This window comes from Emys orbicularis, chromosome 1, assembly GCF_028017835.1.
Source record: "Emys orbicularis isolate rEmyOrb1 chromosome 1, rEmyOrb1.hap1, whole genome shotgun sequence".
NCBI classification, from domain to species: domain Eukaryota; kingdom Metazoa; phylum Chordata; order Testudines; family Emydidae; genus Emys; species Emys orbicularis.
This window is the reverse complement of record NC_088683.1, coordinates 123,292,855-123,313,228: the sequence shown is the minus strand read 5'-3', so window position 1 is coordinate 123,313,228 and position 20,374 is coordinate 123,292,855. Positions and strand designations below refer to the sequence as shown.

The window sequence follows — 20,374 nt, the reverse complement described above, 5'->3', positions numbered from 1 at the left end:
ATTTCTCACACCTGTAAGAACAGTTAGCTGAATCACACTTCTGTTGAAAATGTTTACCTACTACTGTTACTTTTAACACCTACAGTTAATGTAACAGAAGACTGGACACCTTCAGTTTTCAGATGATTATTTGACAAAACTTTTACCTATTCAAAAGTCTTCCTGATTGTCTTGAATAGTCACATTCTCCCCCCCTCTGTGTACATCTCTCACACAGCAAGTGAGAAAAACAAAAACAGCAGGGGGATCAAGATCAGATCCAGTACCCAAGACCACCTTCCAACTTATTCCTTAATGCCTAGACGTCCATTATAATATATTCTTTGGAGAAATTTGTGTTTTTACAAAAAAAATGTACACGAGCTATTTTATGGGACATCCACTGGCTTGCACAAACTGTCCTATGGAAAAATTACTGATCTCTCCCAATCTACTGATTTTAGTTTGAACCAAGTATGAATGCAGAAAGGACAGCGGGGGGGGGGGGGGGGGGGAGAGGGGAAAGGGGGAAGAGACGGTTAGGGCAAGAGGGAGAAAACAATTTCAGGGATTAATAGCCATGCTATTATTTCTGCCCTTGAGGTGCTTTGGGCTATTTAGAACTCTAATGGTGGAGTATGCGCTTTTCTTTAATAGAGTGACCAGACAGCAAGTATGAAAAATCAGGACTGGGTGGCGGGCAATAGGAGCCTATATAAGAAAAAGACCCAAAAATCGGGACTGTCCCTATAAAATCAGGATATCTGGTCACCCTACTCTTTAAAAGTATTCCTAAAAAGTAATTCTTCAGATGCTTATTGTTATAATAAGCAACTCTTACCTACTAACGAAACTAACAAATGTTACAAACACCCCAAAGCCCTGAAATTCTAAATTTTATCTGTAAGGCAGTTTATAGAGGTGGTCTGTAAGGGGTTGTTTTCTGTTTTTTTGTTTTAAATAAATTGGGCTTGTGCCTTTGGCTCTGATATATATAAAGCCTTAAGACTTTTTTTTAACCTTAGAAATGTTAGTACAGTAATATCAAGTTTTGTCTTCCCTGCTTTAGCTGGAAAACTCTGGGAGGACTCATGGATGCTTTATTGAAAGAACCTTAGTAAAAAGGGTTGAGGATGCTGAGTCTTTAAACAAAGGCTGCCCTTCTCCAAAATTTAGTCATGGAAGTTAAATACGTCTTATTAAAAGACAACAAAACCCAACCTTACTGAAAAACAAAAAACAGTTTTATCATTAAAACTTCCTTCCCCTCTCAATAGCTCAACTTTCATTCTCTTGTGATGTTACCTTTTCACTAGTTGTCCAAATCAGAATTTTCTAGTCTAGACAAAACCTGAATTTCTAGTGTAAAAAAGCAGCATTATAAACCCTTTTCTTAAAACAGCAGCAGCAACAACAAAAACTTCAAGCTACCTTATGTATCCCAAAAAGGCAAAGAAGGGCAAAGGCCCAATTTTAATTCCACTTTGCTGATCAGCTTTACATCAAGCTTCATTTTTAAGTATATTGTTTGTGCTACCAATTTCATCCATATTTAAATAAGAAATGATCTCTATACTCAAGGAGATTCTGTTCTGCCAGTTAATGTTTTGTTAATGTTTTCCACTATACATCTCCCACAATGGAATCAGTGTGTTTTGGAATACAGCCAACATAATACTGGAGCAATGATAAGAGAAATCCAAATTGAAAAGACTCGGAGGTTTTATCCTTGTTCATAATTGAAAAACAACATCTATTCAACTATCACTGTCTGGATGCAAGTTACACAATTTTTTAATTCTAAATTTAAAAATCTAATTACATCACAAAAAACTGTGTTAAGTTCTCATTGCCCAAGCATACATAATGTGATAAATGTCAAGGTTTAATAGTTACTCCGTGTAGTACAAATTAAAATTAAAAATTGATCAACTGGCAACACAAATATATCAGGAATACTATACGACCCTCAGATACCAGTTATATTTAATGATGGGTCTGTTATAGAGCTTTAGCAATTGAGTCAGAGTAAGGTAAACTTTCACAGCTTTGCAAGAAACTGATCTTAAGAACATTCCAGCAAAGAAGATTATTCAGGTCAACCTACCTCCTCCCTACAATGTGAAGGGCATAATTTCGCACTCTCCAAATTCCTCCTGCAGTGACATTCCCATAAAAGTTTAATTGAAAGCAAAAAATTTTAAGAGGTTTGAGAAATAAATATTATAAACTCATGTTTAGTGTGCCATACAATGCAGTTGCCTGTTAGACATCCTGGAAGAGACATCCCTATGCTTAGGGTTACCATACGTCCGGTTTTTCCCGGACATGTCCGGCTTTTCGGCAATCAAACCCCCGTCCGGGGGGAATTGCCAAAAAGCCGAACATGTCCGGGAAAATGCCAGCCGGGCACTTCTCCTCCCGCGGCTGCTCTGCTCCTCCCCTGACTCTTCGGCTCTGTTTAAGAGCCGAGCTGCTCGAGCGCTATGGGCTTCAGGCAGCCCCCTTGCCTCCGGACCCCAGCCGCCGGCCAGGCACTTCCCCTCCCGGGCTCCGGCGACGCAGGGTCCGCCCGAAGCCGGTAGCGCTCGGGCAGCTCGGCTCTTAAACAGAGCCGAAGAGTCAGGGGAGGAGCAGAGCCTCCGGCCGCGGCGGCTCTGCTCCTCCCCTGACTCTTCGGCTCTGTTTAAGAGCTGAGCGCTACGGGCTTCAGGCAGCCCCCTTGCCTCTGGACCCTGCGCCGCCGGAGCCCGGGAGGGGAAGTGCCCGGCCGGGGGCGCAGGGTCCGGAGGCATGGGGGCTGCCCGAAGCCCGAGCACTACCGGCTTCACGGTTTGCCGGGCAGCCTCCAGACCCTGCGCCCCCGGCTGGACGCTTCCCCTCCCGGGCTCCAGCTGCGCTGGGGAAGCGCCGGCCGGGGGCGCAGGGTCTGGGGGCTGCCCGGCAAACCGTGAAGCCGGTAGCGCTCGGGCAGCCCTTTTCGCGTGGCTGGGAGTGGGAGGGAGGAGGGGGCGGAGTTAGGGCGGGAAATGGGTGGGGCCAGGGCCCTGTGGAGGGTCCTCTTTTTTTATTTGTTTAATATGGTAACCCTACCTATGCTTCCGTGATGCAGAACAATTGCTAACAACACAGCAAGATTTAATAATGTCAATGATTCATAGAGGAACTTTAAAGTTTTCCGATTAATCACTGGAATGCACTGTTAGACTTTGGAGGTGCTATGCCATAAGCATGGTTATATCTAGAAAAGAAAGTGATTAACATGAATTTAGATGAATTTGCATGACAAACTCCAAATGATAAAATTTAGGATATACTTTTCTATCTTTTTAACTTAATTTTTTTTAAAATAGCATAGAATATTTCTATAGTAAGAGTTTTAAATAAAAGCATTTTGATAGCAAAATCTATTAATAAAAACAGTCCTCAGGCAATTTCATGAACAGGGACTTTCCCTCATGAAGTGCTTAAAAGCAAGTGTTTTAAAGAATCACCACTCTCTGTGCTGGAATGGGAAATCCTTAACTACATTACTCCTGGGGGAATTCTGCACCTCTGTGCATGCAGAATTTGCACAGAAATTAGTTTTTTGCATAGAATTTCCTTTTCCTCCACAGAAATGTGCTGCAGCGCTGCCACTAGAGGCCACTGGACCCGGCAGAGCACAGCTCATAAGTAGAAGACACTGCGGGGGGGGGGGGGGGAGAGGGGGTGTTTGAAGGCTTCTCAGCATGCCCTGAAGGAAGGAGGCAGCGTGCAGGAAGCTCCACACAAGCCTGGGACCAACATGAGGCTGTTTCTCTGGGAGGGAGGGAGGAGGGAGGAAGTGCGAGTGTCTGGGCAGGGGGGCTCACAGCTGCGCTCTGGGAGGGAGGGGGTGTGGGTGTCTGTAACCCTACTGGGCTCAGGGGTGAGGGGACAAACAGGAACTGGGTTGTTGTAAGTGTTTCCTTAACTCTCTACTCCTGGAGGAATTTTTGTGTGTTTGTACTGTTACAGACGTAGTTGCTGATCGGTATTTTGAAATAAATTACCAAAATAATTGAAACGGGCGTGATTACAGAGTGTTATTTTGACAAAATATGCAGAATTTTAAAATACCGGGTACAGAATTTTTCATTTTTTTGGCACAGAATTCCCCCAGGTGTATTACATCTGAAGTTTTCACCGTAATAGAGGCCAAGTTCACTCAGAGGGGTTTTTGACCAGCTTTCATATGCAACTCAGATATTTAATGCTACTTTCAATATTCCTCATATGGTGTATGCATCTTTGTCAGTGCTTCCCCTCTCATTTAACCACATACATTACCTACCACCTTTGTTCAAATCCACTACTCACCAATTAACTGATCCTAGCATGATGGTAACTGAGGGAAGAACACAGAGACAAGACAGGGGAGAAAGAGGGATGATTTCCCTCTGATGTCAGAGCCCCCACCAATCAGAGAGGGGAGTGGACAAGAGAGAAGGAAAGGAAGGGGCAGAGGAGAAAGCAAATCACATTTCTAACAAACCGTGCATTTCACGATTATCACCTAAATTGACAAGAATCTTCTTATCCGCACATTTCCTTCTTAAAGAAGCACACAAACCCCATGCCAATGTTTTAACAGGAATATGCAATATGTTTGTGTGTGTTTAATATGCATATTTTTTGAGTTTACATCTGTCTTATTTCCTTGAAGTCAAAGACTGAATTTAGCAAACATTTTGTTTTAATAACTAATTTACTCTTCATCATTTATGGGGGCTATTTACTCTTTGGATTTCATTCAATTTGAACAAAAAAGTTGATCTATGTAATTGTTTCCAAATGCTTTCAATTTGTTTTCATGCATTAATAAATATTTAAGCACACAATACTACCAAGGAATATTAAAGTCACCAGCAACACCAAATTTAAAAACAAACAAACAAACAAAAAACCCAAACAACCCTCCCACATCTCTTACCTGGTTTCATATATTCTTCCCCAACCTAAATTTTGTGCCTAAAAACTAGCTGGCAGCGCCCATTTAAATAAAACAACTTTTACCGAGGCTAAGTGACTGTTTGAGAGCGTCTCTTACTATCTACTTAGATTGTGTATCTAGATAACCAGCATGCACAATAATGCAAGACAACCTCTTTAAGCCAAAAACTGGACTTTACAGGAATGTAATATTAAGTTAATTACACACCTGAAAAAGAATCTGACCAAGATATTGTCACAGAAAATCTAAATTAAAAGAATAATCAAATTGCTTACCCTCTTGTTTCCTCATCTTGCCCCTTTCCTCTCTGAATTCTAATCCACTGCTCCAACTGAAGCATTGAATTAGTTCTCTGTATGACTCGTTCAGACTCCATATGTGAGTGAACTGCATTGTGCTGTCCTCCATCTCCAGTGTCTGCCACAATATTGACAGCTTTATTCTCAGACCCATTTAAATGAACTGGCCTGTAGAGTCCAGTCTGAAGTGCGCTCACTGGTAAGGTTCTGTATTCTGAATTTAGCTTTACACTATTAATTTTAGTTAAGGGTTTATCTTGTCCAATTTTCTGAAATCCATATTTTTCAGCTTCCAAAGCCGCCTTCTCTTCATTTTTGCTTACTTCTTTGTTTTTTTGATTATTCTGTGCCTCTGGTTTAATTAACACCCTGTGGTTCGAAATGTTATTCACTTCTCGAGGTGGTGTGTTTTCAGTTATCTTCTCTACTCTGAAAAGAGAAGAAAATGGCATAACAACATAACTACACACAAACTGTAATAGCTGAAGTATTTGCTTTTGAAAAAACACTCCTTGATTATTATGGGTTCCAGGTTGTTCTAAGAGACCATTGTCTAACCAATAAGCTATAACAGCTTGTCTTTGGGAGAATAATCCAGGCTAGTTTTAAATGGTCAGTAGTAGGGTTTTTTGTTTGTTTGTTAAAGAATTCCCCTCTACTTCTTTCTATTTTAGGAACATCCATACCAAGCCAAACTCCAAGTTATACCATCATGGTAAGTGGCCACTAAACAGGTTGACATCAAGCTAGAGAAACTGGAAGAGCAGATATTAATTTCCCAAAGGACAGGATGCTGGAACAGCACATACTCTGTGGCTCTTCTCAGGAATCAAAGCCTCTGGAATGCAAACAGCTTAAAATCCAGACTGACTTCAAACCAAAGTGTTTCAGATGGCAGCATATTATGTTCCTGTCTAGCTCATAATTCACTATGCTAGTCGTTTCAACATATAATGGGCACATTATTCTATATTTTAAACTTTATATGGTCACTGACATCAATTAGCTTTCTCTGGTATGTTGTCATTTCAGCTATTGTATATTTTGAGGGAAATGCTTGTGGCTTCCTTAATTTTAGGAGGAAAATATCTGCTGACTATGGAACTGTGGCACAAAATAATTATATATATTTTTAGAACCAAACAGTAACTGCTATACAGTACTTATATTACACAAGTTATAGAAATGTATACCTTGAGAGCTTAATTATTTTCTTTTTAAATTCTAGTGTTTCAAGGAGTCAAGGGTGCTTCAACACTGGGACATTTGAGCCCCAAGTTTCCAACTGTGTGCCTAATTTGTATCACAACTAACAATTGCATGTGCAAATAGTACTTTGAGATGCATATCACCAATTATAGTATTTACCAGTGCACGCAGCCCATCGTGTCTATTTCCATGCAATCTAAGTAATTTCATATGCAAATGCACACTGATTTACGTCCACTTGAATTCTGAGCATTAGGCCTAAATGTCTGACAAATATTAAGCATCATTCCAGAAGTTTATTTAAACCATAAATACTTTAAGAGTATTTTCACAAGCGAATCATGTTGGGTATAATTTTCATAAGCACCTAAAGGACTGAGAAACCTAATTCCCTTTTGAAAGTTTTACCCATTATTCCTATAGTTTCTTCAAGAATTCTGGACATTTATTTTCAAATGCTCCACCGGTGAAATGCTTATACATTAAGTGGAATCATGCCTTTTAATACCAAGCAGTTGTTAGAACATATTAATAGAATTCCTTACCAACTCCTACACAGATGGATTACAGATATATGAACTAGTTCAAATATTTTTACAAGGAATTTCTTAGACTGACACAAACTCCTATCCCACCCACAAGTGCTAGCTCAACTAGACTAACTAGTTACAAATGATGAAAATAAAGCATTTATGCAGTGTAGTTTTAGAGTGGAGCTGACCCTTTTTTTGTACATACATTTATATTGGTTCAAGACTGTTAACATAGCAAAACTTACTAAAACTACACAAAAACAATGAGTCCTCTTTGTGGCACCTTAGAGACTAACAAATGTATTTGGGCATAAGCTTTCGTGGGCTAGAACCCACTTCATCAGATGCATGGGTTCTAGCCCACAAAAGCTTATGCCCAAATAAATTTGTTAGTCTTTAAGGTGCCACAAGGACTCCTCATTGTTTTTGCTGATACAGACTAACACAGCTACCACTCTAAAACTATACAGGCAGTTATGAGAATTAATGAAAGATTAAGGCAATTCTGTATGAGTATGCATCTCCTAGGTCAACTAGATATACCAAATTGGTAGGATATACTTTAACTCTTCCTTCACTGTATCTCCTTCCCAAAAACGAGTTAAAATACTCAAACTCACAGAGCAGTTATAAGGGCTTGTCTATACAAACATTTAGTTTGCAGCAAGCTGGGGTGTGAATCTACCCTGCACTAGCCTACTGCACTCTAAGGGTCTATGAGGACCCTGCTGACATACATTAATAGTTCATTAATGTGCTTTGATCTAGTTGTCTTTTGGAGGAGTTCAGACTTTGAGACTCACTCCCCTTGCCAGGTTTCAGACCCCAGGCTCCAGCCTGAGCCTGAACCTCTACACCGGTTTTGTTCAATATCTTCATTAATGATCTGGAGGATGGCGTAGACTGCACTCTCACCAAGTTTGCAGATGACACTAAACTGGGAGGAGTGGTAGATACGCTGGAGGGTAGGGATAGGATACAGAGGGACCTAGACAAATTAGAGGATTGGGCCAAAAGAAACCTGATGAGGTTCAACAAGGACAAGTGCAGAGTCCTGCACTTAGGACGGAAGAATCCCATGCACTGCTACAGACTAGGGACCGAATGGCTAGGAAGCAGTTCTGCAGAAAAGGACCTGGGGTTACAGTGGACGAGAAGCTGGATATGAGTCAACAGTGTGCCCTTGTTGCCAAGAAGGCTAACGGCATTTTGGGCTGTATAAGTAGGGGCATTGCCAGCAGATCGAGGAACGTGATCATTCCCCTCTATTCGACATTGGTGAGGCCTCATCTGGAGTACTGTGTTCAGTTTTGGGCCCCACACTACAAGAAGGATGTGGAAAAATTGGAAAGAGTCCAGCGGAGGGCAACAAAAATGATTAGGGGGCTGGAGTACATGACTTATGAGGCAAGGCTGAGGGAACTGGGATTGTTTAGTCTGCAGAAGAGAAGAATGAGGGGGGATTTGATAGCTGCTTTCAACTACCTGAAAGGGGGTTCCAAAGAGGATGGATCTAAACTGTTCTCAGTGGTACCTGATGACAGGGAGTAATGGTGTCAAGTTGCAGTTGGGGAGGTTTAGGTTGGATGTTAGGAAAAACTTTTTCACTAGGAGGGTGGTGAAGCACTGCAATGGGTTACCTAGGGAAGTGGTGGAATCTCCTTCCTTAGGGGTTTTGAAGGTCAGGCTTGACAAAGCCCCGGCTGGGATGATTTAGTTGGGAATTGGTCCTGTTTTGAGCAGGGGGATGGACTAGATGACCTCCTGAGGTCCCTTCCAACCCTGATATTCTATGATTCTACTGCTATTTTCAGCCCCTTAGAGAGAGCCCTGTGATCCCGAGTCAGTTGATCTGGGTTCTGAGAGTTGCTGCTGAGAGTCTTTTTTGCAGTGTAAACATGAATACTCTCAGTGTTCATGTGGACAAACCACTGGTTAAAGCTATGCAAGACAACTAGTCCTACTTTGCTGTGAATTCTCTGATGAAATCTCTGAGAAGTGAAGGGATACAATAACACCTTGCTGACTTCACACATATAGCCCTACGTTCACCCCTCTGTGAAGTATGAAAAAAAGTTTGACTTTTACAAAAGAGTGTATTTAATGTATCTCAGCCAGAAATAGCAATATTCATCGTGCGCAGGAGGCCAGCTGTTAGAGGCAGAAAACGTACAGGATGAAAGGCACTTGAGAAATATGCAAACCAATACTCAAATGTGCATCTCTGTGGCTGCTCGCATTGACATGTTACCCATCAGGACAATGTACTGTTTCTTGCACAGTGTTGGTGGATTCCCATGTTTGATCCATCTGATGTTTTCTGCTAGCAGGTCAACATGACATCTGGCAATATTAAGTCTTCTGAGGATTTTTTCATTGGAATTTCAATGGATTTTTTGGTAACAGAATAGAGCACATGCCCATGGGGCTGACACTTATCTTTCTTGGAATATTAACATACCAGTATTTTTGCCTAAGCAAGTATTTGGTGAAATTATTTTTTCTAAAAAATGTGCTCTCTAATACAATTCAACCCAAAAGAGAAAATGGATGACAGATTCTGCCAAAGACCTCTCACAGATAATAATAGGTAGAGCACTGATAATTACAGATACGAAAAATTGAATGTTAAAAGTTTCAAAGATCGGCACTCAAAAATTTGAAAATGCCAAAATTAAGGTCATCTTTGCAAATTCAGAAACAAATTTCACAACTGCGTATCACTGTTAACACTTACATTGCTATAAATGCTTGTGTCCGAGCCATCTAGGGGTTGATTTTGCCACCTATACAAACACTGAGTAGTACCTTAGTCCTACAATCAAAAAAGAGGACTCCCTTCCACTTCCCGCCCCCCTCAGAACTCCCAACCCCCCCTGCTCCTTGTCCCCTGACTGCCCCCCATGACCCCACTCCCTACCTAAGCCTCCCTGCTTCTTGTCCCGATTGCCCCCTCCTGAGACCCCCCCCACCCTAACTGCCCCCCTAGGACCCTACCCCCTACCTGTCCCCTGGCTGCCCCAACCCTTATCCACACACCCCGCCCCAAGACAGACCCTCGGGACTCCCACGCCCCATCCAACCACTCCCCGCCCCCTGACAGGACCCCCAGAACTCCCGACCCATCCAACCCCCCCGCTCCCTGTCCCGACTGCTCTGATCCCTCTCCACACCCCCGCCCCGACAGCCCTACCCCAAACTCCCGACCCATCCAACCCCCTCTGCTCCCTGTCCCAACTGCTCCAATCCCTCTCCACACCCCCACCCGATAGCCCACCCACAGAACCCCCGACCCATCCAACCCCCCCTGCTCCCTCTCCCGACTGCTCCGATCCCTCTCCACACCCCTGCCCCAACAGCCCCCCCAGAACTCCCGACTCATCCAACCCTCCCCCTGCTCCCTGACTGCCCCCCGGGACTCCCCTTACCACCATGCCGCTCAAGCCGCTGGTTCCACGTGGGCCAAACCAAACAGGCTGCCGGGCTGCCGAGCGCACAGCCCCACCCCAGCAGAGTACTGAGGCGGGGGGGAGGGGCTCTGGCTCCTGGAGGCCAATGGGAGCGGCTCAATCAGGTCCAGCCGCTCTATCAGCCGTGACCTTTCTACCTTATTACCAATTCCTCCCGGACGGCTATTTAAAGACAAAAAAGCCGGACATATCCGGGGAAATACCGACGGATGGTAACCCTACTTAGTCCCTGATATTCAAGAAATAAGTGACTACTCAGTGTACATTAATATGGCAGACTCTAGCCCTTAATATGGAAAAGTGAAGACACCTATTAGATTTGTCACTTCTTACTTTCTGACATGGCTGTGAAACAAGCCACAGCAATCATAGGTAAATAGTGTACTGTACTAGGTGATCAGCAAAAGAAAATGACATAGTAGTACACCGATAACATATCACTAGAGCAGACAAAAAAAACCCTACATTGCTATCGTTTATCACTAAGCTGGTGGTGATCTAATTTGGAAATAATCTGATATTTTGCCAATTTCAAGAGGTTGTTTCAGGTCACGTTTTATGAATGAAAGGTTTAAGTGGACTCTTGATAGATTAAAGTATTGAGATTACTTACAATAGGACCCTGAGGACCTGGTTAAACTTGTATCTACCATTTAAGAAAATAAAGCCAGACTTACTCAGGTAAAAGCAATTACAATTAAGCCTATGGGGAAAAATAAATTCAATGATAATAAATATGCACCTTACAATATTATATACACTCAGTGTTGTACCTATGGAAGTAACAAAAATGCTTACTTTATTTCAATTTTTTAAAATATTTGGGATAGAGGGAAAGAAGCCGTAATTGTCATTTCACTCAAACATACTAGTCACGTTTTTTTCCATTGAATATATAAGAATTATCCGGAAAACTCACCAAATTATTCACTGGACAACAAATAAGAATGGCAATAAGGACCAGTTTTGGCTTTCAAGAGGAATTTATCGAAGATTCTCCTCTCATATTAGCTCTCAATAGGATTTTTCACCAGAGCTCACGCCCTCGACTGAAGCTATTAATCATTCAAGATCAATTATCCAAGAAGGAAATAAAGTAACTGTTTCCTCACCTCAAACTTTGTTTTATTTTAAGCAGGCTTTAAACAGGGGAGATAAAAATCACTTTACAGCAAAACTGGATAAAAAGGAATGCTTTCATCAGAAAAAGAATAAGTATTCTCATACCCACAAAAGACAGAAAAATTGGAGGCTGGAATTTTTTAAAGCTGAAATGCACAATTTAACAGACTGTTAGGCTTAGGTACAAGGGAGTTCCAGGAATGCCATCGTTCGTGAAATAGCAGAACTTCTACATTTAAATAAATCATTTTACTAATAGGTAATTTAACTTCAGAAAACAAAAGGTATGGAAGTAAGGTGTTGAGCATCAGTTTGGATGAAAACAGGGAGAGTATCTGTTCTCTTAACAAGCCTACCTATTGTACCTGAAGTAAAACAATAGGAAAATTATATTTAGGATACACAACTCCTAGCAAGAAGAAAAAAATTAAAATAAAGAGACAAAAGCACTTGCTGATTATATAATTCAACCAAGAGCACTTTATCCCATGTGTTACAGGAATGCCAAAACATCAGGTTACTTAAGGATGAGGTAATAGATATAATATTTAACAGATTTGCCTGGGGATCCAAGAATACTTATTTTACAGTATGTGTATAAGATCATATCCTGCTAAAAAAGTTTATTTTTAAAGATTGATTTTATAGCCAAAAGATTGATTCACCAGAAACAGATGTCTGCTCCCCCCGGTTATAGCTAACAGATACAAAAGCCTAAGAGACTATGCTAGTCTTGAAAAGTATCTGTTCAATTAATTCTTTCAAGACTATTATTGTGCCTTTCAAGGGGACCGATTTTAGTTTTGCATGCAACAAGGACTGCAGTATCAACCCCTTAAAATATATTCACAAACCTAAGGCTAAATCCTACAACCCTGACACAACTAACGGCATATCTACATGTTGCTGCAGACTACACGGGGTGTGAATTGTTGTGACCTAACTGCTCTGCATGGAAGCTGCTGTCATGAACTATAAAGGTACCTAGTTCACATTAAGGTGAGTTCTCTTTCAGTTTAAACCTCCATAGTCCGCATTGCAGTGCAGCACAGACATAGCTTAAGATAACCAAGACCCCATATAAAATACGCAAACCCATTATTTGAGACAGATCACAGATTTCTGCAGCACTCACACATCCCTCCCTTCCTCAGTCTTCACCTCATCCCTCAATCTACTGCTACTATAACAACATAAGGACTATTGCATGGAGAAACTAAAGAGTGCACAGAAGAGGGAAATCTGGGTGGTCAAAAGTCCTAGATCCTCTGTTCACTACCACCAATCCCTTCAACCACTAACATTTTAAAGACATTGTTTTCCAATATTCAGCTGCTAAAGTAGACAGAATTGGCCTCGTAGGTTTGTCCATGATTTGCTGTCTCTCCCAAGCACAGGATCCACAGAAAGGCGGCCCCACTCTAAAGTATTTTAGGAATAAGGTCCAGGTTTAGGTAAGCTGGACCTAAAACTTGTGACAAGACCCTTCTAGGTAGTTTCTGGGGTGCTCTGACGCAACAAAGTGAAAAGTCTGTAAAAGTTATGTAAGTTTGAAAATGAAGCTTTCCAGTGAATTAAATATGAAAATGGAATGCTATAATCCCTGCAGTATTCCTGGTGTTATTTATCGGATATTAAATTAAAATTTATTTTACACTATTCCTAGACATTTTCATGTTCAATGTGCTCTAGATTTTGGTATTAAAATATAATTAGACTGCAGAAGCCGTCACAGAAAAACTGGACAGCAGGCATGGGGACCACTTGACAGATGAGGCCTTTAGTACTGGTAAGAGAATGCGCACTTCTTCCCACCCTTTTTGTGTAGGGGATGGTGGACTTAAAATATGGAGTGAGGAGACGTGAATTCCTTGTTCTGTACTCCAGCCACCCTTGACAGAAAAAAGCTGCCCCACATCCCAAAGATTACCACACTACATTCAGAGAATATTAGTTTACATGATTTTGATGAAATGATCAGAAATCATTAAATCATTAAGAAATCATTAAGTCAAATTATAACAAATCTTAAATCTTAAGAACTGACACCCCAATGAGATGTATAGGAGCAGTTTACACTGATATTTTTCAGTACACACAATACATTTTCATTGATCTTCAAAAGGTTTAACCTTTAAAATACTGCACATATTAAATTTCATTAACACAAACAGGAAGTAATGTAAAAAAAAGGCAGTTACCTTTTCTGTAACTGGTATTCTTCGAGATGTATTGCTCATGTCCAATCCACAATAGGTGTGCGTGCTTACCACGTGCACTGGTGCCGGAAGTTTTTCCCCTAGCAGTACCCATAGGGGAGCGCCCCTAGCGACCCCTGGAGTGGCGCCACCATGGCGTGGTATAAGGGGCGCTGTGCACTCCCCCCACCCTCAGTTCCTTCTTGCCAGACAACTCCAACAGTGGGGAAGGAGGGCGGGATGTGGAATAGATATGAGCAACACATCTCGAAGAACACCAGTTACGGAAAAGGTAACTGTCTTTTCTTCTTCGAGTGATTGCTCATGTGCATTCCATAATAGGTGATTCCAAGCTATATCTGTTGGAGGTGGGTAGGAGTTCAGACACTCGGGACGGAGCACAGCCCTGCCAAACCCGGCATCCTCCCTGGTTTGGGAGACAATCACATAATGCGAGGTGAACGTGTGAACCGATGACCATGTGGCAGCCCTACAGATGTCCTGAATAGGGACAAGGGCCAGAAAGGCAGCCGACGAGGCTTGTACCCTAGTCGAGTGTGCCCTCACAATCAGCGGCGGGGGAACTCCTGCCAGGTTGTAACAAGTATGGATACACAAGGTGATCCGGTTGGAAAGCTGCTGAGTGGAGATCGGCCGGCCTCTCATGCGTTTGGCCGAGGTGATGACCAGTTGCGAAGACTTCCTCAACGGTTTTGTACATTCCAGGAAGAAAACCAGAGCCCGTCTCACATCCAGAATGTGGAGGCGGCGCTCCTCACTGGATGCGTGGGGTTTGGGAGAGAGCACCGGCAGGAAAATGTCATAGCGCATATGGTAGGCAGAGACCACCTTAGGGAGGAACTAAGAATGTGGTCGGAGCTGGACCTTATCCTTATGGAACACCGTGTACGGGGGTTCGGAGGTCAGGGCCCAGAGCTCCGAGACCTGTCTAGCGGATGTGATCGCCGCCAGGAATGCTACCTTCCACGAGAGGTGTGACCAGAAGCATGTTGCTAGCGGTTCAAATGGAGGTCCAGTTAACCTGGCCAGCACCAAGTTCAGGTCCCACTGTGGGACTGGGGGCCTAACATATGGGAAGAGGCGATCCAAACTCTTAAGGAATTGGCCAGTCATGGCATAAGAGAATATCGTGTGACCCTGCACTGGCGGGTGGAAGGCCGATATGCCTGCCAAGTGCACCTTGACGGACAAGGGCGCTAGGCCCTGGGCTCTAAGATGAAGGAGGTAGTCTAGTATAAGCTGGATCGGAGCAGGCACAGGCAAGACACCCCGACCAGCGGCCCACCGGGAAAACCAAGACCATTTCGGCGGGTAGGCCTGACGCATGGAGGGCCGCCTGCTCTCCAGGAGGATGCGCTGAACCCCTTCCGAGCAAGTCCTCTCCCCCTGGCCTAACCATTGAGCAGCCACGCCATGAGGTGGAGTGCTGCTAGGTTGGGGTGGAGGAGGCAACCATGGACATAGGAGAGCAGGTCCGGGCGGGATGGCAACGGCCACAGCAGGGCAACTGCCAGGCTCGTGAGAGTCCCATACCAATGTTGCTTGGGCAATCAGGAGGACCCGGGCCCTATCCGTTTTTATCTTTTCTAAGACCTTGCCGATCAGTGGAATCGGGGGAAAGGCATAGAAAAATTGGCCCGACCAGGACAGAAGGAAGGCGTCTGAGATCGCGCCCACACCCAACCCTCCCCGGAGCAGAAGCGGGGACACCGGCGGTTCTGCTGGGTCACGAACAGGTCCACTTGGGGAGTGCCCACGTTTGGAAAATCCTGTGCACCGCTTCTGGGTGCAGAGACCACTTGTGCGGAGAGGAGAAGTCCTGGCTCAGCCGATCTGCCCGAGAGTTTCAGACGCCCAGTAAGTGGTGGGCTTCCAGGTAAATATCGTGGGCTATGCAGTCCCACAGTCTGAGGGCTTCCTGGCAGAGGGCTGAGGATCGGGTCCCACCTTGCCTGTTGATGTAGAACATCGAGGCCGTGTTGTTCGTGAGAACCCTGACCACCAGGTGTGAGTGGAAGGCCACGCATGCCAGACAGACTGCCCTGCGCTCCTTGACATTTATATGCAGGGCAAGGTCCTGCGCGGACCGCAGACCTTGGGTCTGAACGTCCCCTGCATGGGCTCCCCACCCCAGGTCCGACGCATCGGACACCAATTCCACAGACGGGGGTGGGCCCCTGAACGGGACCCCTTGGAGCATGTTCCCTGGGAAGGGCCACCAGCACAGGGAGGCTATCACTGGTTTGGGCACAGTGAGGACTTTGTCTATCCTGTCTCTGGACTGGGAGAATACCGAGGCCAACCAGAGCTGGAGGGGCCGCATCCTGAGTCTGGCATGGCGAATCACATACGTGCACGCCGACATATGACCCAGGAGTTGGAGGCACACTCTGACTGTTGTCACAGGGAACCTTCTGACTGTGCTGATGAGCTCCCTTAGGGTTTCCAATCTGTCCGGTGGGAGGGAGGCTCTGGCCGACGTTGCGTCCAGAATTGCCCCAATGAACTCTATGCGCTGCACTGGAACCAACGTGGACTTGGTGTCATTTACCAAGAGGCCCAGTGTGCTGCATGTGGACAGGAGGAGTGTTACGTGATCCTGTACCTGCGACCTGGAGCTGCCCTTGACCAGCCAGTCATCGAGGTAGGGAAAGATCTGGACACCCCGATGTCTGAGGTAGTCTGCTACCACAGACATACACTTTGTGAAGAACCTGGGAGCTGTGGATAGGCCAAACGGGAGGACAGTGAACTGGCAGTGCTCCTGCCCAACTGTGAAGCGGAGGAAATGCCTGTGTCCCTCGAATATATGAATGTGGAAGTACGCATCCTGTAGATCTAGGGCGGCATACCAGTGCCAGGGAGGGGATGATGGAGGCCAGAGAGACCATGCGAAACTTGAGCTTTACCATGTACTGGTTCAGGCCTCGCAGGTCCAGGATGGGCCTGAGCCCCCCTTTGGCCTTTGGGATAAGGAAATAGCGGGAGTAGAACCCCTTGCATCTGAACTCCACTGGCACCACCTCCACCGCTCCTAAGTCAAGGAGCTGCCTCACCTCCTGCTCGAGTAGGCTCTCGTGAGAGGAGTCCCTGAAGAGGGACGGGGATGGAGGGTAGGTGGGTGGGGTAGAAATAAACTGGAGGGTAAAGCCCCGGGAGACAGTGTTGAGGACCCATCGGTCGGAGGTCAGCTGCGACCACTCCGGGAGAAAAGCACGCAACCGGTTGGAGAAGGGAAGTTTTATTGTGGGTGGATCCTTGGTAAGTTGCCTCTGGGCGTCCCGTCAAAACTGGAGCTTTCCCGCCTGTTTACCCTTAGAGGGCCCAGGCTGGGGCGCAGGCCGTGATTGCCTTTGTGGGTGCTTTTTATAGTCCCTTGACTTTTTATAAGGGGGCTCATATCTGGAGTGGGTGGCCTAAGTGGGAGCCTGCTGTGGCCAGGACCAGGACATAGAGGCCAAGGGGCTTTAATATCATGCGGGAGTCCTTCAGACTGTGTAACTTCACGTCGGTTTGTTCCGCAAACAGGGCCTTGCCATCAAACGGAAGGTCCTGTAAGGAGTTCTGTCTGGGTTGTCCAGCGAGGCACAGAAGGAGCCACGATGCTCTCCTCATGGACACCGCGGAGGCCATAGACCTTGCAGCCATATCCGCGTCATTCGAGGCTGCCTGAAGGACCGCCCTGGCGGCAGCCATGCCCTTCTCAACCAGAGCCTTGAACTCTTTCTTAACACGCTCCTGGAGGGAGTCTGCAAATTTGGGCAGGGAGCGCCACAAACTGAAATCGTATCTACCCAGCAGGGCTTCGTTATTCGCAACCCTCAGTTGGAAGCTTGAGGATGAATAAATCTTTCTACCAAATAGATCTAGTCTCCTCGAGTCCTTATTTTTAGGAGTAGGAGTGAGTTTACATTGCTGGTCCTTATGGTTGACTGACTTGACCACTAGAGAGTTGGAGGCAGGATGGGTATACAGGTACTCATACCCCTTGGTGGGCATGAAATACTTCCGTTCTGCCCTCTTAGAAATGGGGGGCAAGGAACCCGGGGTGTGCAACAAGGCATTTGAGATTTGAGATCTTTGATACCCCTTCACGGAGTGGGAGAGACACCCTGGCCAGTGCCGAGAGGACGTTGAAGAGGGAGTCCGAGGGTTCCCCCATCTCCTCAGCTTGTAGGTTGAGGCTTGATGCCACCCTTTTCAACAGCTCTTGGTGGGCTTTCGTGTCCTCCTGCGGGACTGGTGGAGGAGGGGCCGTGATCGCCTCATCAGGAGAGGATGAGGATGGGGGTGCAGTACTCTGCGTCCCCACCGGTGCCACAGGTCTCACCACTTCTGAGTGCGGGACCGGGGATGAGCACTCCACTGACTCCTTTCTGAGAGGCCGAGAGAGGGAGGCAGACGGTCTTTCCGAGGCTCCAGCCACCGAGTGAGCCACCACCAGGGGCTGCGTCGGGGCCCACGGGGCCCATTGGTACCATGGCACTGGTCAGGGAGCCCGGTGCCACTGCACCTGCTGTGGCACTGGCGGAGCGGGCTGTCCAGCCTGAGTAGCCTGGCCCATCGACTGATGACTCCGAAAGGAGGCTGGGCTGGCATACGATCGACTGCTATCCCATGACTGGGACGAGTGGCGGCATCAGGAGCGGTGCTGAACGTGTGACCATGATCACGGTGTGGAAGAGCAGTAGTACTGCCGGTAGCAGCTGTTCCGTGACCGGCTCCGATGTGCGGATCCGTGACAGCGAGGTGCCAGTGATCGATGCCTGGGACTGCGGGAGCGGTGGGGACCTCAAGCGAGACCAGGAATGGGAACGGTGATGATGTCCATACCGCAAGGGGCTACAGTACCTTCTCGGAGACAATGACCTCCGGTGCCGTCTGTCCCGGTCTTGGCGGGGCACGCTCTCCTCGCGAGGTTTACGTTCCCTTGACGCGGAGTGGTGCCTGGAACCCCTGCTGGTTGGTACCCAGCCAGACAACCTGGTGGGGGTCGATGGGGACTGCGCACGGGGCGGTCACTGAGCGGGGAACAGCGTCGGGAACCTTCCCTTGACCGTAAGCGGTACCATCCAGGTGGTGACTGTGGGGATCCGAGCAGTGGCTTACCTCTGGACCGGGGAGCCGACAACGACGGTGATACTGATACTGGTACTGGTAGAGACATAACGTCTCGAGCCACCTGCAGGGCCTCCGGTGTGGAGGGCACCCAAATGTGGCCACTGGTGTCTGGGGAGGTTGGCTCGGAGTGGGCCGGGCTACTCGGCTCAACTTGAGTTGGAGGCCACAAGGCCGATGGGGACTGAAAGCTGCCCAATGCGGGTCTAGTCTCTCTCCCAGTCTTGCTCTGGTGCCTTGGTGGGGAAGACCTCTTCTTCACCTTTTTAGAGTGTCTCGTGGACGGGGAGTGGTGCCGACTGGTGGAGGGCACCTCTGGGTCGCTGCGCACTGATGCCACGGTGCTCAGTGCCAACTCGGAGCAGTCGGGGTCAGGGCCAACTCCATCAAAATGGCTCGGAGCTGAATGTCCCGCTCCTTCTTGGTCTGAGGTTTGAAGGATCTGCAAATCTTGCAGCGGTCGCTGAGATGGGTTTCCCCCACACAGCGTAAACTGTCCACGCACGGATCACTCACGGGCATAGGCCGTTTGCAAGTGTTGCACGACTTAAAGCCCGGGGCACAGGGCATGCCCCGACCCAGGCGCACTTAACTAAGTCTAACTAAAACTATTTTTTTTTTTTTTAAATAAACTATAGGCACTACCAACTATGAAGTAACAGAGGCCAAGAGGGAAAGCTACAGCAGAGCAGTTCCAAAGCACCTTCACTGGTGGCAAGAAGGAACTGAGGGTGGGGGAAGCGCGCAGAGCCCCTTATACCGCGCCATGGCAGCGCCACTCCAGGGGTGCTCCCCTAAAGGTACTGCTAAGGGGGAAAACTTCCGGCACCGGTGCACGTGGCATGCACGCACACCTATTGTGGAATACACATGAGCAATCACTCGAAAAAGGAGGTTAAATTTCTGAGATAGGTTATCATGAATGGGGCAGGAGGTGGACTATGAAACAACCACTCTCAGATGTAGCCTGTGCTATGAAAACCTTTAAGAACCCCTGTAAGTGCTACAGAGGAGCAAGACTCCTGACTACTATATGCAGGCAGGTGGGGAGGGAGAGAGAGATTTTATAGGCAAGGCATTTAACTTCTGGGATTCAGTTTACCCAGATATACAATGGGTAGGTATCCTACCATACTCTATCTCACAGAGACACACTGGGAGGCTTAATAATCTGTAATTTGTTTTTAGACCCCTAGACGAAAAGAGCTAGGCACACATAGATTAATGAAAAAATTACTCTATTTTAATAATCTGTCTTCAAGATGATGGAAAAAACCACAAGCCAATATTAACTAATGTGCTCTTCAGGGATTTTAGCTGGGATTAAAGCTAAAAATTCTGATTTTTTTCTGTTTAACTTACATTTAATATTAAATCTAAGTATATTCTGAGTTTTTGTTAGTCAGACTATCATCCCTCTAAGTCTCTGAACACTAGGCAGAAGTAAAAG

The 20,374-nt window shown here is 46.0% G+C and overlaps 1 protein-coding gene across 2 annotated transcripts in view; it reads right to left on the bottom strand.

Moving 5' to 3' along the window:
* PLEKHA5 (pleckstrin homology domain containing A5) overlaps positions 1-20,374 on the bottom strand; it is a 280,511-nt gene that overhangs the window by 66,650 nt on the left and 193,487 nt on the right. For both annotated transcript variants that reach the window (XM_065422970.1, XM_065422971.1), the window contains exon 10: positions 5,230-5,682. In XM_065422970.1, the coding sequence (XP_065279042.1) occupies positions 5,230-5,682 (453 nt within the window). The remainder of the gene's footprint in view (positions 1-5,229; positions 5,683-20,374) is intronic.